The 23,923-nt window shown below is 40.9% G+C and overlaps 2 protein-coding genes across 4 annotated transcripts; one reads left to right on the plus strand and one right to left on the minus strand.

Moving 5' to 3' along the window:
* The first annotated feature begins 459 nt into the window (after window positions 1–459).
* Window positions 460–6,376, plus strand: msh6 (mutS homolog 6 (E. coli)). The gene is made up of 10 exons (XM_077612878.1): window positions 460–839; window positions 1,203–1,408; window positions 1,510–1,685; window positions 1,805–4,370; window positions 4,790–5,064; window positions 5,152–5,269; window positions 5,345–5,434; window positions 5,505–5,659; window positions 5,831–6,030; window positions 6,115–6,376. Exons 1-10 carry the CDS (start codon window positions 589–591, stop codon window positions 6,185–6,187), a joined length of 4,110 nt encoding a protein of 1,369 aa, XP_077469004.1. The 5' UTR covers window positions 460–588; the 3' UTR covers window positions 6,188–6,376.
* On the minus strand, window positions 6,345–15,126 carry fbxo11a (F-box protein 11a). Of its 3 annotated transcripts, none has more exons than XM_077612880.1 (22): window positions 14,758–15,122; window positions 13,402–13,526; window positions 13,242–13,323; window positions 12,336–12,480; window positions 11,858–11,987; window positions 10,963–11,046; window positions 10,753–10,885; window positions 10,558–10,664; window positions 10,367–10,478; window positions 10,177–10,283; window positions 9,945–10,082; window positions 9,636–9,853; window positions 9,372–9,552; window positions 9,165–9,287; window positions 9,008–9,093; window positions 8,835–8,911; window positions 8,611–8,754; window positions 8,348–8,458; window positions 8,155–8,262; window positions 7,974–8,082; window positions 7,787–7,885; window positions 6,345–7,606 (listed from the first exon to the last, which is right to left on the minus strand). In XM_077612880.1, exons 1-22 carry the CDS (start codon window positions 14,843–14,845, stop codon window positions 7,477–7,479), a joined length of 2,637 nt encoding a protein of 878 aa, XP_077469006.1. In that variant the 5' UTR covers window positions 14,846–15,122; the 3' UTR covers window positions 6,345–7,476. The 3 variants fall into 3 exon arrangements, with proteins under 3 accessions (XP_077469006.1, XP_077469007.1, XP_077469005.1); XM_077612881.1 differs by lacking the exon at window positions 14,758–15,122 and adding an exon at window positions 13,685–14,298; XM_077612879.1 differs by having other exon boundaries at window positions 7,974–8,262; window positions 14,758–15,126.
* Between the last annotated feature and the right edge of the window lie 8,797 nt (window positions 15,127–23,923).

The raw sequence follows: 23,923 nt of genomic DNA on the forward strand, positions 1-23,923 counted from the left end.
TAATTAATAAAGTTTTCGGTTTACTATTTAAAGAATGTAAAAAAGGTGCAAATTGGGACGCTAATGTTGTTCTACTGCCCTCCTCTGGTTATGAACGGCACGCACGGTTAAGACTAAACTAGTCATGCTCACTTAAAGCGAAAATTTTGTTCGTTTGTGAAATAAGGTTTATTTTTACTGTTCATAAAATTAGTATTTATAGAAAAATAAAACAGGTCTGAAAAGGGAAAATTTGAAAGGCTTGGTGCTTTGTAGGTCTAATTTTTGGTCGCTGTGTCAAATGCGTCGCTTTGCTGGGTCACGGGAATAGATATTAAACATACAAAGCTAGATGCATAATTTGCGCTCTACTCGACAACGGAACGCTCCAGCCGGTGACTTAAGACATCTAGCGTAAAAAATACGACATAGTATTTATATGCAAACTCCAGGTTACAAGTCCTCGTTTATCATTGGGTGGCAGTGGTCGTAGCCACACCCTCTTTAGGAAGTGCCTCTTTTTCCCGCGAACATACAGCTACTATTGCGTGTTTATATCGTCGGCCTAGCAAGTTAGCAACTGCTAAGGATTACCGATCAGGTCTATTCATGGCAAAGCAAAGCACACTTTTCAAGTTCTTCTCCAAATCTCCACCGCCGATGTCCAAGTCGAAGCCTCGTGCTCAACCTGCCGAGGCCGATTTGCCGTCATCTGTCGACAAAGCCAACTCGTCTCCAAAAGAAGAGGCCAAACTACTACCTAGCAAATCCCCCAAAATCAAACCAAAAAGTGTCACAAAGAATTCGAAGGGAGGTCTCCACAAACTATTCGGTGGAAAGGAAACACCAGCCAAAAAAGTGTAAGTTTTTTTTTCTCATCCCAGGATCATTTGTGTATACTTTTGATGAATTCTGCATCAAACATGTTAGTTACGACACTGGTTCTAGAATCACACGACTATTGTTTGTTACTCACTCACTACGCATGCTTTACTAATTCACACGATAAATGGATTCCATTTTATTACGAATGTAACAATATTGACGTGTAATTAATGGCCCTGAGCGATTGCAAAAGACTGATTGACGACAACATTTCTTAAGGTATGTTTTCTTGGAGTAGTTTTTCCCCAATTGACATGGCAATTTAAAGTTTACAATGGTCCACACTTCATGATGATGAAAAGATCAAAATCATTCGTGGACGTCATTTTTACTTTCAGGACCTCCACATGCTCATTCAGTGCTGGTTCCCTCGTGTGGTCAAAGCTGGAGGGGCACCCGTGGTGGCCATGCATGGTGGTACCTCAACCTCTCACTGGCCAGCAGATGCGGGGGCGTGGCCGGGAACAGCGCATACATGTCCATTTTTTTGATGAACCGCCAACGCGGGGATGGGTCCGCACCAAAGACATTAGAGAGTACCAAGGTTGGCCATTGCTTGTGTTGGTCTTGACCATTGTAGAAATACTGGTTTTCCGACTAAGACTAACCTCACTCACTGTGGGACATCTTCTCATTGTTTTCTAGGTTCTGACAGTAGTGATGCTAAAACTGGAGGGTTGTTTTTCAGCGGGAAGCCTGAAATGCGCCGTGCAATGGAGCTTGCCGACAAAGTCTTGTTTGATAGCCCAGAAAACCGATTAAAGTTGACCGTCTGCACAGATCCTTCTGATGAAGAAGAGGAGGAAGAAGAAGAAATAGAGGTGATACAAATTAATAACAGTTAGTTACTAACAATTACTTTTGAAGAAAAAGACAGCAGTGTTTTTGAAAATCGCCTTTCAGTCTAATAGGTTTTACATTTTTATTTTATTTTTTTCAGCTTGATAAATCTACAATGACAGATGATGAGGTCAGCGATGAAGACCAAGACAAAGATATGGAAATAAAATCATCCAAAGTTAGTTCAATTACAACCCGCTCCAAGCAAAATAAAACCAAGCGCCGCCGCATAATCGTGGCCTCAGATAGCGAAGGATCCGATGAAGCATTCAAACCAGACCAAGCTGCGAGCAGCAGCGAGGATGAAGAGGAAGAAGCCACTGTCAGCAGTGAGGTCGAAGAAGCAGAGAGTACACAAGAGTCGGAAGCCGAAAGCCCGGTTAAGCTTGGAAAGCGCAAACGTCTCACCGAGAAGCCGGAGAAGACAACGCCAAAGACAACCGCTAGCCCTTCCAGTGCACGGAAACGAGCCCCGGCTTCTATAGCCGTCGAAACAAAGTCTCGTTTATCCATCTTTTCGGCTCCTGACACCATTGAAAGTCAAGCCAATGTATCAGGCACAAATGGAGAATCCACAGTTTGGGACCATGAGAAGCTGGAGTGGTTGCAGGATCATAGGAGGAAAGATAGCCAAAGGCGGAAAGTGACAGACGACGGATATGATTGTACCACGCTGTATGTACCGGAAGATTTCAGTAACAAAAATACTCCTGGTATGCGACAGTGGTGGCTTATCAAATCCCGGATGTTTGACACTGTGATTTTCTACAAGGTGGGCAAATTCTATGAACTCTACCACATGGACGCTGTGATTGGAGTCAATGAGCTCGGACTGACTTTTATGAAAGGCGCATGGGCACACTCTGGTTTTCCAGAGATTGGTTTTGCACGCTTCTCCAGTGTGCTGGTCCAGAAGGGCTACAAGGTGGCGCGTGTGGAGCAGACAGAAACCCCAGAGATGATGGAAGTGCGATGTAAGACCCTGCTCACGCCCACCAAGTTTGACCGTGTCGTGAAGAGAGAAGTATGCAGGATCCTAACGCCAGGCACGCAGACCTACAGCGTGTTGGATGGTACTCCTGCTGAGACACAGAGCAAGTTTTTGCTAAGTTTAAAGGAGAAATCTAAAGACGAAGGAAAGGGGGGGTCATGCCGCTTGTATGGTGTGTGCTTTGTGGATACCTCTGTGGGCTTCTTTCACGTTGGCCAGTTTCCAGATGACAGGCACTGTTCCCGTCTACGCACTCTGATGGCACGCTTTCCGCCTGCTGAAGTGCTTTTTGAGAAGGGGAACCCATCTATTGAAACGCGCAAAATACTTAAAGCTTCTCTGTCGTCAGTGCAGCAGGAGGGGCTCAATTCAAGCACTCAGTTCTGGGATGCTCAGAAGACTCTGAAAACCCTTTCAGAGGGAGACTACTTTCAATCGCAGAAGGCGAAGGATGGAAAAAGAGAGGAAAGGCTACCTTCTGTTCTTCAAAAAATGACATCTGACACCGATTTACTCGGTCTAACGCCCAAGAAGTGCTACGAGCTGGCGCTGTCATCGTTGGGTGGATGCATCTTCTACTTGAAGAAGTGTCTAGTAGACCAGGAACTGCTTTCCATGGCTAACTTTGAGGAATACATCCCCGTTGATGTTGAAATGGAGAAGGCCATCGGAGAGGGGAGTTTCTTTGCTCAGACACGTCAGTGCATGGTCTTGGATGGAGTGACGCTTGCAAACCTCGAGATCTTCCAGAATGGCTCTGGAGGCACGGAGGGAACGCTGCTGGAGCTCCTTGACACCTGCTCCAGCCCTTTCGGAAAGCGGTTGCTCAAGCAGTGGCTCTGCGCTCCGCTTTGTAACCCCACATCCATCAGGGACAGGCTGGATGCGTTGGAAGATCTGATGGCCGCCCAAGCCCAAGTTTTGGAAGCTTCCGACCTGCTCAAGAAGCTTCCAGATTTGGAGCGCCTTTTGAGTAAAATTCATAGCATTGGCACACCCTTGAGGGGTCAAGACCACCCAGACAGCCGGGCGGTTCTCTACGAGGAGGTCACTTACAGCAAGAGAAAAATAGCCGACTTTCTCTCAGCTGTCGAAGGTTTCCAAACAGTGCAGGATATCATCAACGTCTTTGCGTCAGTAACTGGGGACTTTCAATCCACGTTGTTGCAACGGGTGGTCAGCCTTAAGGGTGATGGCGGCGGTTTCTTTCCTGATCTCTCCACTGAACTTAAGCGCTGGAAAAAAGCTTTCGACCATAACAAAGCTCGAACCACCGGTGTCATAAACCCGAAGGAGGGCTTCGACCCAGATTACGACGAGGCTATGGTTGGCCTGCAAAATTGCGAGCGAAAACTGCAGGATTATCTGGACAGACAGAAAAAGAGAATTGGCTGTAAAAACATGGCATACTGGGGCACGGGGCGAAATCGTTTTCAGATGGAGGTGCCAGACAGCGTCTCTGAGAGGAATATTCCAGAAGAATATGATGTAAAGTCGACTAAAAAAGGTTGGAAGCGCTACGTGACAAAGGAGTCTGAGCAGATGTTCTATGAGTTGCAAGGATTTGAGGAGAAGAGAGACGCTGCCCTGAAAGACTGCATGAGGAGGCTATTCTTCAACTTTGACAAGAACTACAGCAACTGGAAGACGGCAGTGGAGTGCATGGCTGTGCTCGGTATTAACATTTCTTTTTGTTTTGTTTAATATCCACTGTACCATAGGGACTGGAGATGGAAATAAGCCCAATCTTACATATTTAGATATACAGTGGTACCTCGACATACGATCTTAATCTGTTCCGGGACTGAGATCGTATGTCGAGCTTTTCATAACTCGAGCGGACGTTTCCCATTAAAATGAACTAAAAACAAATTAATTTGTTCCAACCCTCTGAAGAAACACCAAAAACAGGATATTGGATTGGATTTTTTTAAAAATTTCTTCTAGTTCGCCATCTATTAACACATAACTAGTGGTTTAATAGTAATAAAATGTGTTTAATAGAAGTAAAATTCATTTCAGATTCATCTGCTTAAATTGGATTTGGAAAGCTAGTCTTACTCTTAAGCTAACGTTGTAATAATTTGTTTTCAGATGTTCTGTTAGCCTTATCACACTACAGCCGAGGAGGAGCTGGACAAATGGCTAGGCCAGAGGTGGTTCTCCCAGATGGTGATAAACAAGTTGCACCCTTTCTTCATCTTGTGGGTTCTCGTCACCCATGTGTTACCAAGACCTTCTTTGGTGACAACTTCGTCCCCAATGACATCTACATCGGGCAGCAGGAAGATGACGAGCAAAAAAGTCATGCTTCCTGTGTCCTCGTCACGGGACCCAATATGGGTGGGAAGTCCACGCTCATGAGACAGGTGGGTGCCCCGTGGGTACGTATATGAGGATGATGGTGTAATTCTAATTGCAGTTTAATCATTAAACTGTTTTATATCTCTGCGTAGTGTGGTCTTGTGATTGTCCTCGCTCAGCTGGGGTGCTTCGTTCCTGCCGAAAGTCTGCGCTTCACCCCGGTCGATCGAGTCTTCACTCGACTGGGTGCCTCGGATCGGATTATGGCGGGTAAAGTAGTAGCTAAACGCGGGATGTTTTCCATGCTTTTGCTCTCTTGTCGATAAATCATGCGGTGCTCTGTAGGAGAAAGCACCTTATTCGTTGAGTTGAGCGAGACGGCGTGTATTCTGCACCATGCCACAAAACACTCTCTTGTGCTCCTGGATGAATTAGGTAAGCATTTATTTACTCGTTGCGGTGATTTTTTTTTTTGTCTAATTATTCAGTTGCAATCTGTGGGTAGGAAGAGGCACGGCCACGTATGACGGCACGGCCATCGCGTGTGCTGTTGTGAAGGAGCTTGCCGAAAAGATTTGCTGCCGCACACTCTTTTCCACACACTACCACTCCCTGGTGGAGGATTATGCCAATAACCCTGCTGTCCGCCTCGGCCACATGGTATATTTTCAACATTTAGTTTTTGAGTCTATTACTGTGGTAGCACAATATGGAAAAATGTACTGGGAAAAAATATATCAATAAAAGCCAAAAACAATCAAATGATCTTATAATGTCGCATGCTGTGTATCCAGGGTGATCTATATGTGTTTTGATGCATGCTATTTTCAGGCGTGCGAGGTGGAAAATGAATGTGAGGATCCAAGCCAAGAGACCATTGCATTCCTCTACATGTTCATCTCAGGAGCGTGTCCCAAGAGCTATGGCTTCAATGCTGCCCGACTTGCCAGCCTACCCGAAAACGTCATTCAGTCAGGGCACAGAAAGGCCAGAGAGTTTGAGAAGAGCACCATAGGCCGTAGACTTTTCAAGTATGTTCTCAGTGTCTTATGTATTTATTTTTTTGTTCATTTCTGTTACAGTTGTCTAACTCATTTTCTCTACACGTACTACAGGAAGCTCGGCCAGTTTGCCGAAGACACCAGCCAGGACAAGTCCCCTTTTGCCGCACTTGTTGATATGATCTAAACCATGTAGTTTGGAAATGACCTTTCTGATAGTTTGTCATACTGTCATACTTTGTCGACTGTGAATGGCTTGGTGTTGGCATGTTTTTGTTGGAGGAGGAAAAAACACATTTTGTGATCTAATAGAGTTTATTAAAAAAAAGAAAAATGGACAAATGTTCACCTAGGAAATTAAACCCTTTTAATTCAAGCTAGCGCCTACATAACGATTATTGAATACTTCACAATATATTAAGTCTAGGTGTTATGATACATGCATACATTTCAGTCTGAATTAGAACCCACAATCACCAGTACACATGAATTGGGGAGGGATAATGAAATAATAGTGCTGTATGTAGATACTGGTCTCAGCTCTTGGGTTTTCCTGCAACATTGACAAATCCGGGAGAGATAAAAAAAAACAAAAAACTGAAAAGCATTTCACAAGACCTGCAACTTAGTCCGATAGAAACAATTAGGCGATTAAAGTACAAAATGGAACAATAAGCCTGTGGACAGGTATATACTTCTAAATTCATTGCAAAAGGTTTCAAATTAACCAGCTACGTCCAGCTGTGAAAGAGCGGACCTAATTTCATAAAGTGTCTTTTCTATAAATACACAAAGAGAACAGTTCATTGGGGAGAAATGCATGCATTTATGAAGTGAAGTCAAGTCTTGTCAAAGTACGAGTCAGTCTCTGTAGGTTGCAAATAAGCCAATGTTGCAGGAGAAACTTTAGTGTTTCCCTCTCAGTTCTCTTTCACAGAAAGAAGTTAGATACTGCGACATGAGTATAATTACAGCGATTCTGGGGTATAATAAAACAAATAACACATTTAATAAAATAAGGACATTCAAGTACAGTAAGGTTTTTGCATGAAAATACAAAACTACACAAAAAGCATTAAAATCAAATGAACAGTTGAGGGGTGGAAGTGCTAGTTCGGATATTCTCATACACATCGTATGAGGAGCTCGGTCACCAAGTGATGGAAGCATAGCGGCCTTTCGGGCCTTTTATTCCATCGGATCGTCTCTGCCACATTGGACGTGGCTGCATTATTTCTCCAGCATGAGCCATTCTGCTGGTTTGCAGTTTTTTTTCCCATTGGCATCTCCCTGTTTTACAAAATAAAAAAAGGAACAAAAAGAAGAAAGGCTAGGCTTTTTTTTTTTACATCCAGGTCTTTTTTTCCACCTTATTGTAAATGCTCTGTGAGAGTCTGTATTTAAATTTGGGTTTCCTCATCTGTGGTCCCGAGCATCCGTTACTGCTGAGGTCTCACTGGGCTTGTGGTCTAAGGCTCAGTTGTGCTGCAGCGTGTTGGACTCTATAGGAGGCGCCGAGTCGTAGAGGGTGTCTGTGTCATGCGTCGGCTCTCCGGCTAACGTGCAAGGATTTGACAGTGTTCCTGCCCCGCAGTCACAAAAGAACCTGCAGGCGATGGACGCAGGAACATGACAATCACTTTAAATGGATGAAAGAAATGTTTACATATTTAACCAGATCAACTCATGACAAACACATATGTGTACCTTCTTAAGTTATCACATCATCAGCTATATTTAATACAAAGTTGTCTCAATACTATAAAAGCTGTTCACAAACACTCACCTATCGTGTCTGATGAACTCCACGTCGTGTCCCTGGTGGCACTTTTTGATGCAGTTCACACAGATGGCATTGCGGTCTGTTGTATTACAGGTGTGGCACCTGTGGCGAGCCAAATGGGAGCCGTGAAAAGTCAACAAAACAGAAAGAGCAGGTGACATTGTCATCTACTTCTCAAACATGGAATTACCTGTAAAAATCGTGCATTGGATAGCTGGTGTAACTTGAAATCTTGTACAGGCACTGACCTCGACTCACAGCCTTTTCAATTGCATCCTGATTGTTCAAAATTTTGTTGTCTGCGGGGGAAGAAATATTGCAGTAGTCATTTAATAGTCGCTGCTCAAAGTATGGCAGTCTGAGGCTAATACCTTTCATTGTAACGTTGACACCAGATGCAAGAAAAAGCCCTCCAAAGCGATTGTTAAAGATCTGATTGCCCTCTAAAGTGGCTGTGGCATGATTGGTAATTTCAATACCTGGTGAAGACAAACGCAATTGGAATGCACTGTGCCTTTCTTGACTCTCTAGCCTAGATGAAAGATTCCAGACTGACTGACTGACCTGCAGCAAAGCCGTCAAATATTCGATTTTTCCTCAAGACGGGATGACTGTTGGTGCTGATGAGGACGCCTGCTTGGGCATTCCTGAAGATGTCATTTTCCTCTAGCAAACCTTGGAGAAAGAGAAAAATCATAATGTAATAACACCAAAGAAAGATGATGCTCTTCCGCAATTTCAATAGCCATTTGCTCTAGGAAAAAATATTAAAGTAAATCGGTGAAAAGGTCTCACTGCATGTAATACTTTCATGTCAACATAGCTACCTCGTCCGCCATTAAATATGCAGATTCCGCCATCTCTCCCATCGTGGATTTTATTTCTTCGCAGGGTGGGGTTGCTGTCTGTCTTAATCCACACTCCCGCCATAGCATTGTCAAAGATTTCATTGTCCTCAATAAAGCCCAGGCCTGCCATACACAATTTCAATTTTTAGAAAAATTGGGATCCAGTCTTTGGGAAATCAAAAGGGAAGAAGTTGACATCACACCTGAGTTGTAAACCAATATGCCGCCATTCTGACCACCCCATATCTTGTTCCGCCTGATCTTGGGATTGCTGCCAGTTCTGCGGAAAAGGCAATTAACAATATAAGATTCTTTCTAGAGCAATTCACAAGTCCAAATGAAGTAAGTAAGCTGAAACCTTCATCATCAAACAAACCTTATTTGAACTCCAGAATACATGTGATTGTAAATGTCATTGTCTTCCAAAACACCGTGGCCGTTGTCATAAAAATAGACTCCAACCTGCAAGAATCAAAGATAATCCATTTTTTAAAGAAAATCACCGACCTTCTAAAGCACAATTGAAATCATACCTGCTTGCCGCTGTGTATCCTGTTCCTGCGCAGTACCGGCGTGCTGCCCGTCGTGACCCAGACTCCAGCCAGTGTGTTGCTGTACACCTCATTTTCTTCAATTACACCTTGTCCTTTCTCATGCTGTGTAGCACAAAGAAGAAGAAAACCAAAAAGCATTTTAAAAAATTGCTATTTGAAAATATTCTATCTTAATCTATGTCATACCACATAAATGCCACCGTGCTGGCCATCGTGGATCTTGTTGTGCCTGACAATAGGACAGCTATTTGTCCTGATCTGTATCCCGGCCAAGGCATTCCCATAGATGTCATTTCCTTCAATGAGACCGCGGCCATCACCAAATATATACACGCCGCCTTGGTTACCGTTGAATATAGCGTTTCCCCTGTACGAAAGCACAAAATATTTCCGTGTGTAACACACTACTACATATGTAGACCAATTTTGCAGTGAGGGAGCCATACAGACCTTATTGTGGGGTCGCTGTTAGACGTGATCCACACACCGGCAAAGTTATTTGCATAGATCTTATTTTCAATAAACTGTCCGCGGCCCTTTTCATGCACGTAGATGCCCCCCGTTTGGCCATGATGGATTTCACAGCGCACCACTGTCGGGTTAGCGTACGCCTTCACCTCAAAACCAGCGATGCGGTTCCTGTGGATGTTGCAACTCTCAAAGTAACCCTGGAAACCAAAAATTGAACTTAGACAACCAGCATTGTATACGCCATGAGAATACCGCTTACAAGTTGCTGTTTCAAACAGTTCCATTTACCATGCCATGGTCGAAGGTAAAGACACCGACATCTCTGCCGTGGTGAATGTGGTTTCTTCTGATGATTGGGTTACCATGATTTTTCACCCATATGCCAGCGAGAGCGTTGTTTGAGATCTCATTGTCCTCATATATTCCCTACAAAAGCTTATTCTCAGACTAGTTGTCTTCGGAATACGTCGAAGAAAAAAAAACCCAAAAACAAAAAAAAAAAGGTGAAAAGCCATGGTACCTGCGCATGGTCCGTGATGTAAAGCCCGACATTTTCACAGTCACTGATGTTGCAGTGCTTGATGGTGGGACAAGCTCCCTGGCCACTAACACACACAGCTGACCCCACTGAAACAGCGGAATCAACATTAATTGACACTAACATAATGAAAATCCTTGAAGACGACCAAAGTAGGAGGATGTTTCCTTACCTGTGCATGTGCTGCGTATGATGCAGTGGTCAATAATTGGACTGCAGTTGACCGTAATCTCCAAGCAATGGTGTGCATTATGGTGCTGGGCGGATTTATCATCAGGATTAAACTAAAGTAGACACAAGTGGACGATGATCACATTGTCTTAGGAATTCAGGAACACAACAATAATAAACCTAAAATCTTACCCTTATGGTCATGTATCCTACATACGCGTCTTCTGAGCCTTCCATGAACACAAACGTGGAGTCTCTGGTATTCTCAATTATGACTTTCTCTGCCACTTTTCCAGGAGCTATAAAGAGGAAAAAAGGTCTAACGACAATGTTGACTTACTAACGAAAACAAAAAAAATAAGAGAATAAGAAAGGAAAGACATATACCAGCGCCAATCATTGTGATAGGTGACTCAATATAGATCCATTCATCTGTGTAAATGCCAGTGTGAACAAATATGAGGCCATCAAAGTGGGGCTCCTGGCCCCCACCGAGAGCATCCTCTATGGTGTCGTAGTACTTAGGAGGGGAAACGAATAAGTCAAATTAATACATAGGTAAGAACCTTGAACAAAAAAGAAAGGGAAGTCACTTACAAACATGTTATCTCTCCCTTTGTACCTCGCAGGATTACTGTAAAAATGTTCTGCAAAACCTGGCTTAACGTGAGCGCCTTTGTACTGTAGACAGACCATCACACAATTAGCCATTTTAAACACAACAAACATTATTTGAGGTCTGACTGTATTGAGATAAATGGTGGTAGTGAAACTACAGTGAAAATATTTCAGACATGTTTTTGTTCCAGGAAACCGTAAAAGCTGTTCAAATGAGCACAAATTGCACCCGGGAAATTGGAAGGCCACACTTAGGGCCTCCAGTGTTGTCCTTTTACATGACATTACTCATCCAAACACGGATGACTTAACGCAGGACAAGAGTGACAAAATGTTTTAAGGTAAGAGTAAAAAAAAAAAGAGTTTTTATTTTGTTATCAATGTTCTTTTTGTGCTTGCTGAGCTGCATTAAATTGCACTTGAACTTAAAGGCTTTCTAACTTTAGCTTAAATGAATGGGTTAAACCCTTCTTAACAGCTTCAGTCAAAGTAGTTAAAATTGTAAATGTTCAGATGATGTGATTGTAGTGTATTTTTGGAATATAGGCAGCCACTTTTGCTTTTGGCTTTTATTTTAACCTTTGAACCCTGTAGTATTAATAACACTATGATAAATATAGTATTTTATCTCATGTCTCATTTTCTAAACCGCGTTATGCTCATTAGGGTCACGGATAGTATTTTATATATATATGAATTTTTACTGGATAACAAGCCTTATGTTTCATTGTTGCAGTTGGGGGACGTTACATTCGTTTTGGTTAGCGAACGGCGGCGTCCCAGTTTGGCTGCGCATGTCAAAACTAAATATATTGTAATCAGAGCAGTAAAATTAGAAAAGATGATTTGGGAAGTGTATGAAATGACAACATACCAGCTGCTGAAAACTTTCCTTCCAGGGATTTGGCTGCTCATATTCCTCTGGGTTAATTTGGTAGAACTTTCCTGCCTCAGGGTGCATCATAGGTCGTGTGTACTCAAAGACATCCATGTACAGTCTTTTCCTAAAACAAGATGCATAATTGCTTAAAACCGTTCAACCTGCAGTATATGGTTGCAAAGTATACTTGCGTGAGAAAAGTACTGTGAAACCTTGTCGTACAAACGCAACATATTAAGAGTGCGCTATTCCAGTATCTAGACAACATATACACACTATACATATTCTGGACTTGAAACAGTCAATTTTAGTATCCTGACAGCAACAGTGCGGCAATTCATGACAGAAACACATGTGCGACTATTATTAAAACATGAATACATCATTGTAAGTATTCCCCTAGAATGCTTTATGTTCAGAACATTCTCTTAAAAAGGCATTGAACTAATGTAACACTCCAGGAGAGACCTACCAGAGGATGGGGTCGTTTGCCAGCTCGCTGAAGCGCTTGCACACAAGTGCAGAGTGGCACAAATCTTGTTCCAGTAGATAGGAGAAGATCTTTAGTACAACCTCGTCCGGAAGCTTCTCTTGCAAATACTGCTCTGCTGGGGCTGCTGGAAAGAGTAACATAAAACAAATTTGAAGTAAATATGTATGGAGTGAAGAGCTGGGAGCATGCATACACTTTTTATAACAAGAAGTTATATTTTGTGCTTTAGTCTCAAAATAATTCAGTCTCATATTGAAGCTACCCCAATAAGAATTTACTTAATGATCTTTTGATTTTTATGTTAATGACTTTTTGAAATTTGAACAGCATTGAGCAGCAGTAAAGGGAATAGAAAACAAAACTAGCTAATCCTTCACTGCATGTTCCATGTTTCAATTCCCTTCATTTGTTATCATTTTTATTCAAGGCTAACATAACACACATTGTTGAATAACCCATATTCCAATGGGAGAGGTTTCCAAGAATGTTTTATTATCTCAAGTGAATTTTGCTTGTATTATGCACTGGATTTTATCCTGATAATACAATACAACCCCCAAAAATATATACGTTATTTTAACCAATTATATTTACGAGGGTTGTGGGAATACTCTAGCCCATCCCAGCTGACTATAGCCAGGAGGCGGGGTTACATCCTAAACAATCAATCACCGGTCACGTAAGGACAAACAACCTTTCACCATCTGACTCACACCTACAAACAAATTAGTTTTATATGCATGTTTTTTTTTGATGAGAGGAAACTGGAGGAGCCAGTGAAAATCCACACAGGAGTTGGGAAAACATGCAGAGGTCTTGGCTAGACCTATCAAGTGCAGATCCTAGTCACCCACACCAAAACAAGACTTCACTGTGTATAGTTACATGGTATATCTTGGCATTTTCCTGAAACCCTGGGTCGCTTGGGTCGGTGTCCAAAGTTTTCTGTGGTTGAAGTGGAAGCACCCTATGAGAAGAACATGTCAAGTTTTTAGGAGATAAATGTGTGCTTATAGTGTGCACATAGTAATTTTGTCGGTAGTACCTCCATGTTTGTCTTTGTCGGACACACGGTTCTCTTGGGAAGAGACTTTCTTCTAAGTTGGTATGGACTATTCTGAGCTCCTGGACCAGATTCTTCTGCAACCATATCTGCAGGAGCGTCCTCATCTGGTAATAATAGAAATTAAATCCAGTGAAACTAGTCAACTACATGTCATGAATATGAACTTACTAAACAGACCTGAAGTATATACGGCTCCCATTTTTCTGTAAATCTAAACCAATAATGTAACGACTCAACTGAAGGAATAAAGAAATGTAATTACCTACTCTGTATGCCCCAGAAACGAATACAGATCCCATCAAGAAGGGGGTTCAAGCAAGCCTAAATTGAGCATTCACCCAGAGCTACACACAGCAAGCAATGATGAGGTTGTTAGCTTGAGATGCAAAGCCTTTCTGCTTGTTGCTCTGGTTGCAAAGATGACTCTCCCAGGCTACTGTGCCAGTAACCACCACAAACACTGTAACAATCGGGTCAATTTTAGGAAGCTACAAATTGCAAAGACGACCGTGCAAAAACAACCCTGTTGCGATTTTTAATGGGTAATAAATGTCCTTCAATATATTTAATGAGCACACATTATAGCAACAGTCTAGCAGTGATGACGTTAAATATCGACTGGCACTTTATTGCTATATAACTATAAATCCCAAAATGCTCCGTTGATCTCCATTGATCGTATTTCATTCTATAGCAAAACACACTTGAAAGCATAAGCAGCTAATGTTTACGTTTAACAGTCGCAGCACGTTCTTTCCTACATTACACAATTTACGTAACTGCAAATTAAAATCAAACCATAGTAGTTATCCCAGAGCTGTATATTCCTTATTTGACAAGCAAGGGTTTGATGCGAAACACCTGGGCACAACAAGCTAACCAAACATGCTAAAAATAGCTTCTGGTCCAGCTTGGTTGAGTGAGTCTGCTACGACAACCACTTTGTGTACCATTTCCTACGTTTGTCACTCGTAAAACAAGCAACCTCCGCTTTGAGATCGTCATTTCACCATCACAACAAACGTTGGACGGTGAGAAAACACACAATTCAACATCTGCAAGACAAGTAGAGTGAAATAAATGCCCACGCACTGCAAAAAATACAGCAAAACAAAGCGCGGCCTGGAAACATAAAATCCTCGGCGTTTCCTGACAACACAAGCCGATGCAGGCGCTTGCATTGACTACCTCTCGTTTCAACCACTGACATCCCATACATCTGAAAGAATACTGACGAATACACCATTTCAATCGAATAAATACACTTTGAAATAAGTATCAAGAGGGTGAATGCTCAACGTTATAGCTACTCTGGCTATTATTGAGGTTATATACCTCTTTCCTGGTGATTCCTCTCCGGCTGCACCGGGCGCGGCCTCGAGACTCGCCTTGGTCTTCTGTTCACGGCTCTGACGGAGTTCATTTGGGGTGTTGTTAATGGGGAAGAAATGTCGAAGCCTTCACAGCAGAAGAGGCGACGTCGAACGCAACGTCTATGCCTCTCCCAGGAGCATTGCAAGATCTGTCATGTTCCGCAGTGAGCTCCAGAAAATCGCACGGCGGTCGGGTTACTCCCGGTCCCCTGCGTTGGTGTTACGTCTCGGCCTTACCACTGAGGCAGGAGGAGCCATAACAGACGAGCACCGTCGGCCAGGAATCAGTCGCATCACATGGGACAACCTCTCCCCGTCACATGGTCCTCTCACGTCCAGCCCAAACAGTCAATTCAGATTGCGCCAACTCCAGCAAGCTTTCACCTTTGGAAGGAAGATGCCTTGCTCAACGCATTGTGATTATTATTGTAGACTTCACCGGACACTATTTGGCCCATTTTTCACAAGTTCCCATTGAGCTTTACAAAGATTTAGTTTCTATAGTTTTTTCTAAGTAGGAGCGCAGAGAAATGTATTTTTGTTGTTGCTGAATGGAATTGAATTGAATGCTTTTATTGTCATTACACAAGTACAATGAGATTTAAAGCTTCACCACGAAGTGCACAAATAACAACAACAAACAAACAGACAAATAAATAATCAATAAATAATAAAGAAACAATCAATAAATAAGTCACAAATAAATGAGTAGTCAACATAATAAGTAGTGTGCTTATAATTCTACTAAAGTATATACAGGTCCTCATGCAGGCATACGTGCTTTACAAAGATTTAGTTTCTATAGTTTTTCTAAGTAGGAGCGCAGAGAAATTTATTTTTAATTTTTTGCTGAATTGAATTGAATTGAATTGAATGCTTTTATTGTCATTACGCAAGTACAATGAGATTTAAAGCTTCGCCACAAAGTGCACAAATAACAACAACAAACAAACTGAAAAATAAATAATCAATAATTTATAAAGAAATAATCAATAAATAAGTCACAAATAAATGAGTAGTCAACATAATAAGTAGTGTGCCTGTAATTCTAGTAGGTCCTCATGCAGATCCTTCCGCAGATCCTTCCTCCCATCAGCTGTCAGGCTCTTTAACAAAAAAATGGCTGTGTGTTAAGACCTACCGTATGCATGCATGTACATTTATGTGTATGTATGTATGTATATATGTCCTAAGCAACACGCTTATTTAATAATATATTTATTCATGTATTTATTTCTTGACCTACTTATTACCTATCTATTACCTATCTATTTATGTCTAAAATGCCTTTCCTATCCCTGCATCCTCACCCTCTTGCCACTGCAACAACGAAATTTCCCGAATACGGGATGAATAAAGTTATCCAATCCAATCCAATCCAATGCAGGCATATGTGTGAACGTATTTTTTCCAGCTGTACCTAAAAATATGGCTGGTTTTGCGTCGCTGAACCTGTAAAGAGCATGAAGACAGATTTTCCATGGAACTAACTGTACAATACACCGCTGCTTTTACTGTAGTATTGAACATAACAGCCTAGAAAGGACAGGCAGACTTTGAAGATTATTTCAGTGGCAAAATTGTTGTCACTTGTGTTTTTTGGTACTCTCTCATTGTTCTTAAGTCAAGATCATAAGACATGATTGTTGAAGATTAGTTGTTCCATTGACAAAATTTGAGTTTGTTTTCAAGAGACAGGACCGAGATAAATTTAAATAAATGTTCTAATGTTAAGTATCCTTTCCCCCTTAAGTTAATCGGGTAAAGTTAATAAAGAGGCTTGTGTTGATGGTTGGTTGTCCTAATGGTGGTGCTCTAGAGCTTGAATGGATGAATGTCAGTGCGCCTAAAAGCACTGACAATACTGTCGTGTATATGAACAATATTAAGATCATTTGTATGCAGTTATGTAAAAAAATGTAACATGACTTCTATATAAATACTTGGCTACTCATTTGTGCGTTTTTTGCTTTATTTCATACTAGAATTATGCTTTTTTTCATGTCTTTGTGTTTTCACTTAAGTGAATTTTAGACACTGGCCCACAAGTCTGTTTTTCACTTTTGCAAGGGACACTATTGTGTATGTTTTGATTCCAAATATCCATAAATTAGATCAAGCGTGATTATTTCATCTAATAATTGAATGCACTGTTTTTAACGTCTCCTTTAAAGGAGTTTGTTACTCTGTCTAAATTAGTACAATTAAATTTTAAACACAATATTGATTATTGTTCTATGAATAAAATAAAATAGGTCATGCCAAATTAAAAAGCACTGTTATTACAGTATAATATAATTCTATATTAAAGAAAAATATGTAACTAATTTACACTGCATTACTTCCCCACTAGATGTCACCTCTCACCTCTGACCAGCTGTTAATAGTAAAACTAGTGTCAGTTCATACCAACAGTGTATTTGTCACTTCACATTGCCTCCACTCATCTCACAGGATCAGAGATATAATTATGATTGTTGCACAACATTCTATTATTTTAATGGGTATCCATTGTGAAAGCATTTTCTATACTGTGCTAAAATTAAATATGCCTCCTCAATTACCATACAAATAGTCCTTTTTTAATCCTATACTTTTGGTCTGTTTTATTTTGTCCAGTTTCTATGATTCTGCTGCGAATGCTATGTTATTTCCGATAATAATAACACTCATGACACCCCACATCCAATGATCAATAAATGATCTCTTAAGTTTTGTCTGTATAAAATATAGACACTTACACACAGATACACAAGTCCCAACGAATAAGTAGAGCACTAAAGAAAAGAAATATTAAAGGGTTTTGTGAGTTTTATTTTTGCCATCCTTTTCATCTTAGGTTCTCTTCCATTCTGCGTCCATTTTCTTTTCATTTCATAACCATTGGATGGGAAGACCACAATTAACTGATCGTGGAAAACCACAATTTGTTGAATGAGCTGAGGATATTTTCTACGTGGCCTTAGTACAAAGCCCCTCTCTGTTCCAACTTCTTATTTTGGAGAAGAAAAAAAATGTTTTCATTCTGGATAGTAGTCAGCTGAAAACGGGAACAATTATATGCATGCCACAAACTATTCCGTAAAATGAAATGTTTGGGCCCATTGTTCATATGCTTATAAAGCATTTCACCCGATCACCAGTTTGCCTGCAAGACCGCATCTTGTTCTTGACTCTTCCATTTGAGTTATGACAGCGCAGCACATATGTTGGCTTGGTAACCAATCTAGTATCCAGTGGCAACAGAGTTCTATTGAATGCTCTATATTGGCTAATGTGACCACCACTATCATGTAACAGTCACAGGGACACATCCATAGAGCTGCTTAGGATGTAAAATTGGGGAGGGGTGATTCATGACATGACATTTCCAAGGGAATGTGTGATGTAACATCATATATACTGTATACTGACACTGTATATCTGTCAGTTTTGCAACAAAACCACTTATGTTCTCTTTTTAAAATAAAGTAAAAACACGTATGTTTGGTGTCCATAAGATATTTCTGACTACTCATCATTTCACCCTGTCAATATCTGAAGGCATCCACTGTGGCAGAGGCAGACACAACAGGATAAGCGTCTTTGTCTCAGACTCTTGTCTGTCAGAGACCCCTCCCTGCATCCACTCCTCTATTTGGGAGGCTGTTACAGAGAGGGCAGATGGCTCATTACCATAAATAGGGCAAGGAGAGAGTGAGTGAGGGGGCCGTGCATACCGACCAAGAGGACCACGCTGCCTTAAATCGAGGAAATGGGACGCCGTTGCTAGGAGAGAGGAGCGACAGCTTTATGGTAACACAAAGCTGACACCCCCCCTTCAAAACTCGTTTTTGTTCACGCCCTCTTTTTACCATGAGCCTTGAGTCTGCCGGTTGCGGACAGATGGTCATTGGGCCCTACCGTCTCTACAGCTGGACATGGGGTACAACAACACAGTGGGACCTGGCCGAAGAGAATCACACCTCATGCTGTCCAACTTATGAGAGATGGGAGTGGCGCATGCTGAAGCCCAGGCCAGCAGCTAAGAATAGATCCGCACTTGTTGCCCACAGGAAACATGTGGCATCACAGTAGGTTATCTTTTGAGGTAGTTAGATACACTCTGTAAGAAGCCCTAATATGATCCACCTTACCACTTACACATTGGTGCTGATGCTGGGTGGGTATAGTTGTTGTTGTTGTTGTTTTTTGCCAGCCAGTGCCATTATTTTTAATCCTCCAGTTGAGTCATTGACCTTGTTTTAAAATGCTACAAAGGTTGGTAAATGTATTCATGCGTATGCTAATTAAGAGGACACAAAAATATGGGACATTCCGTGATGTGAGTTGGGTACGACATCTTCCCAGGTTGTGCATGTCAGACTCAGGATCACATCTGTCCTCAGTAGAGTCAAATGTCTCACAGAAAAAGAAGGCACAAACATTTGAGATAATAATACTTCAAAAACACTCATGACTGAATGTTTATCTTCAAATAAAATGAAATGAAACATCAATTCTACACAATGTCCTTTGTATGCAATTGTAATACTATTAGGTTGGGTGCATGAACTGGATGGCATGGAGGCAGCATATAAGGTAGGTTGGCCCGCACTACCTAGCCCACTGCTTTGGTTGCATAGGAACACGAGAGCCATGCCTACCCTGCAGAAATACTCCTTTCCTCTTTTCTGACATGCTTCATTACCCCATGCTCAGCCAGGCAAAGAGGCACTGCACCACTTTCTCCAGTTTACAGTCATGTGCCCACTTACAGCCTTGCAGTGTGGCTCTCTATGGTCTCAGGCTGGATAGACATTTGCCCTCAGGCATTGGGTCATTCTCGGATTTTAGGGGCTGAGGAAAGACAACAGTGGTAGATTTAAATTTTTATATCTTAATAACTACAGGGTAAATAACCACTTCGCTTGAACTTTAGGCAGATAAGGACAAAAACGCTTCACTGAAAGGTAAACTCTCTTTCTAAACATGTTTTACAGGGAGTACACTGATATATTTCCACACCAGCGCCAACAATTTAGTCCTGTCAGCATGTTCTAGGCCTGTCTCAAGGCCTATTTATGGCTGGACATACCCAGAGCATCTCACTAGAAAGGGGATTGGGATAAAATTGATCGAAATGTCCAACCCACCTAAATTGAATCCTCTGGAACTACTACCGTGAAGTGGAAAATTCTGGATCTTGCACAATGTATGGTACGTTGAAGTCAATTGCCGAATTTGGTATTTTTTGTTACCTGGGGAAAGGTGAGTTACTCCATAACCAGCTAACATGGATCATTAAAATTTTTGCGATCAATCTCAATTTATATCGAGATACAATAGTTACATGGGAGTCAACGTTTTCATATCACGAGGGTAGTTTTAGTTTGCACAGTCCAGGGTTTTTGGTAATCTCATGATCTAGGTCAGCTACATAGAAAATGGATGTCATAAATTCTTTCAGCAAAATCTTTAAATGCTTTTAAAAACGCATTGACCCCTGACCCAGAAAGTACTGCAGAAATGCCCAATAAAGGGTTGTCAGTATATTTGCAAAAATGTATGTCATTTTAGCTAAATCTAAGCCTATAATGCATATACACCACAGTGCACAGTCCTTCCAGTTGCACTGTGAATTCACAAGTGTAGTACTATATGTGCTTCACCTAGTCATTGTCAACAATGGTTATCAGGATATTTTGTTTCTCTAAGTGATTACAGCAAAATTTTCTAACTTTTACCCTCCACGGATTAATTCTGAGAATGATGAAGGAGCAATAGTAATGCATACACTGGTAGTGCCAGCTAACGCTGCTGCGCATAAGACCACAATTGTCCAACAAGATACAGTGCATTTGTTACCAAGCAATAACGGGGCGGACTATCTGTGCAGATCTATGCGGGTTTTAAAGAACAAAGCTTTTGGTGTTGTTTTGTTGTGACAGTGAAGCCATCAGGCAGATGTCTCACAGACATCACGACTTCGCATAGCTGATGGTGCATTATAAATTGAGAGATCGTCATAAGATGTGGCTTTACTTTCCAAGGCTGCTCCTGTTCCACTGTTAATTGACTGCAAGTGTCCATTTGCATGTGAGGAGAAGTCATTAAGGACAAAAAAACAAATTTGCTTTGGCATATAACGTCAAAAGATCAATGTTATTCGATTTTCTCTGCGGCTAGTGTATTGGCTAACTTTGCCATTCCAACGCCTTTTTGCAAGGGAGCCTGATTGTTGCATCGTGCTTGAAAGTACCACAAGATAGCAACGGTTAATAAATTTTGAAAAGACAGACACTCAAGGTTGTCTAATAAACAGTTCAGTGTATCTTCTTCTGGAAACAAAGGGATTGAAAGAAAGAAGGCACTCTTTTTTGTTGCAAAGCAATCGAGTTAGAGAAATCACTGTCTTTGTAAATAGTACAATCACTTAGACTGTATTGATTGTCTGCCAAAGCCTATAATCATTGGTGTAAACATGAAGAAGACTAAAGAATGTAAAATCTTTGTGTCTGAGTCTTTTTTGACATTTTTATCGAAAGCTATGGGCCACCTCGTATGTAGGTTAATTCTATGTGGTCAGCAAGAAAAATAGAATGAAGATTACCATCAAGCATATGTACTCACAGATGAAAAATAATTCAATAAACTGTTGTGTAAATTATACAAAAAAACACCATCTGGTGCATGGTATAAAAAATGTGCCATTGGTCATGTGGTTTGCTTCTTATATACAGTATATAAGATTGATTGTTGATTTATGTAATGCATTCCTCTTCAGTCGAAGAGTAAAATTGTAACGAAGACATAATCGGTCTTTGAGGAGCTAGATAAAGGTCATTTAACTATTGAGTTTGTTTTTAATTAAGCCCTTGTTAAATTTAATTTACTCTCCCCAATGACGGCATGCTTAATCCTACAAAGGAACAAATTGACACTTGGGCCTTGTAATACAGCGGTTGCCCACTGTAACCTGAATAAAACAAATCAATGTAGGATATTTGTTTTACTATTGAAAAGATCATTCCCCTGCCCTTGACACTGAACATTTTACTGCCTGTCCCTGAAAAGAGGCACTTATGTTGACAGATAACAGACAATCACCAAGTGCTGGCACAATTCATAAAACTGGGTTAACGGAAAGGATTGTCAAACAAAGGCTTCTGTAGGCAAACATCCTCCTCAAGTGAGGATGACTGCAGGCAAAAGCTTGGAGAAACTCCATGGAGACAAACCTGAAGAACAGAGAAAGTGTTGCATTTGAAACAAGTTTACCACGCCTGGTTTGCTCTGCTAATAGTCACAGGGCGGGTAGTGTAAGATTTATGCTACGTTCACAGCACAGATAAAGAGTCTGAGCCATTGAACAGGATTAGTGTGAGACATTCCCAAAATAAAATGAGCTTTGACCCTCTTGTAACAACATCTGGACTTTAGCAAGAAGGGTTTTGCAGCGCTGTAATTATTTTGGGTAACATTTCATTTGGGGATGAATTTAAGTTCTATTACATGTAAAACTACTCGGATTGTAATGTATCATCTAAAACAAGGGTGTCAGACTTGGGTTGGTTCGCGGGCCGCAATAACATCAACTCGATTTCATGTGGGCCGGACCATTTTTGATATAATATTTAGATTTTTTTTTTAATAAATGGATTAAAAGAACTGGATCAACAGTCCTGAATATTCAGTTTTTTATAGATCTAAAACAATGTTTATTTGAGCTTTTTTTTCTTAGTAAGGGAAAATCACTTTTAATCATTATGTTCCACATTAAAGTGGAAAACAGAAAATATTTTTATATATTTTTAGATTTTACAAAATGATTTTTGAACTAAAAACACAGAAAAATTGATTAAAATAATTTCAATTATTGATTTAAAAGGGGGAAAATCAGTAAATATAATATACATCTATAATCTTCATTTTAATTTGATCGTAAAACAGAAAGTCGGCACTCATTTTACAAAAGGATGCGGCGGGCCAGATTTGGCCCCCGGGTCCCCACTTTGACACATGTGATCTAGAAGGTATACAGCTACACTTAAGCGCATGTACATTTATTTGCCTTTGCATACATAAATACCTGTGTATGCTTGATTTGATTCTGTAGACCTCCACCACTTTACAATTCAAGGCCACAATTTGCCCAGTGAGCCAGTCTGTTAGTTTTAATTCCATTACAACTGTGTGACATATTGAACCTCTCACTTCAAAGCCTATACAGTGTTTAACAAGCACTGTAAAATATTACACATTTTACTTAATACCTCCCTTTAAATTTCTGCAACCTTAAAAACAAGCATGGATTTTTTTATTGTCTTTACTGATGTGATGTTTTCTATGGTTAATTCATGGTCGGGAAGCCCTCATAAGGTGTATTTGGGCTGTACGCTAGACAGCCGGCCGGATGTTAGCCAGAAAAGTGGCAAAATTGCATGAATAAGCCTAAAAATCCACAAGACGATACTCTAACACCCATAAGAGACATTATCAATTGAATTGTTGTGGTCGAAAACAAAATCAGCCCTGTGTAGAATTGTCTGGAAGAATTATGTTATAGAATAGTGAACATTTCACGATGCTTCCAAAGCAAACTGCTTCATTTTGATGCCAGCCACACTTGTAAACTCCAGTACTGCAGTTTTTCAAAACAATTCTGGGGACTTATTTTCCCACATCGGAGGTTGCCCCTTGGTCTCGACCTGTCTTGGGCCCTCAAAAATACTGTTTGGGTTTTGGTAAGTTCTGGACTTGGGTAAGTCTCGGTTAGTGTGGATTCTGAGCACAGCACATGTAACCATTCCTTGCTCCCTTGAATGGATCTGTTCTTATACATACTTTCTCTCCTACGAACAAGCATATTTAAATGCTTCGAGTGTTTCGCCTTAATTTTTGTCCAAGTAGGAAATTTTATTTTATTTTTCTAAATACCTCTGTTCGTCTGCTGTGTCTATCGTAAACAAGATTGGGTGGATTGGCAACCTACAGTATGTAGTGTCAATGATGTGTTCCCATCCAAAGGTTGGTAAAAAGAAGGGGGGGATATAGAGAGGGCACAACAAAGGCAAGAGGACAGAGGCAATATAGTGCAGTATACAAACAAGGTTTGTCACTAGTAGACAGTTTTATGAGCTCCAGAC

This window comes from Stigmatopora argus, chromosome 11 (assembly GCF_051989625.1).
Source record: "Stigmatopora argus isolate UIUO_Sarg chromosome 11, RoL_Sarg_1.0, whole genome shotgun sequence".
NCBI lineage: Eukaryota > Metazoa > Chordata > Actinopteri > Syngnathiformes > Syngnathidae > Stigmatopora > Stigmatopora argus.

Coding starts and splice junctions, on each gene's coding strand:
- msh6 (XM_077612878.1), top strand. CDS start 589: ATGGCAAAGCAAAGCACACTTTTCAAGTTCTTCTCCAAATCTCCACCG. Junction 1,686..1,804: donor AGGAAGAAGAAGAAATAGAG/GTGATACAAATT, acceptor TATTTTTTTCAG/CTTGATAAATCTACAATGAC. Junction 5,660..5,830: donor CTGTCCGCCTCGGCCACATG/GTATATTTTCAA, acceptor TGCTATTTTCAG/GCGTGCGAGGTGGAAAATGA.
- fbxo11a (XM_077612879.1), bottom strand. CDS start 14,845: ATGAACTCCGTCAGAGCCGTGAACAGAAGACCAAGGCGAGTCTCGAGG. Junction 11,988..12,335: donor GCAAACGACCCCATCCTCTG/GTAGGTCTCTCC, acceptor ATCTTGTTTTAG/GAAAAGACTGTACATGGATG. Junction 7,607..7,786: donor GAGTTCATCAGACACGATAG/GTGAGTGTTTGT, acceptor CATCGCCTGCAG/GTTCTTTTGTGACTGCGGGG.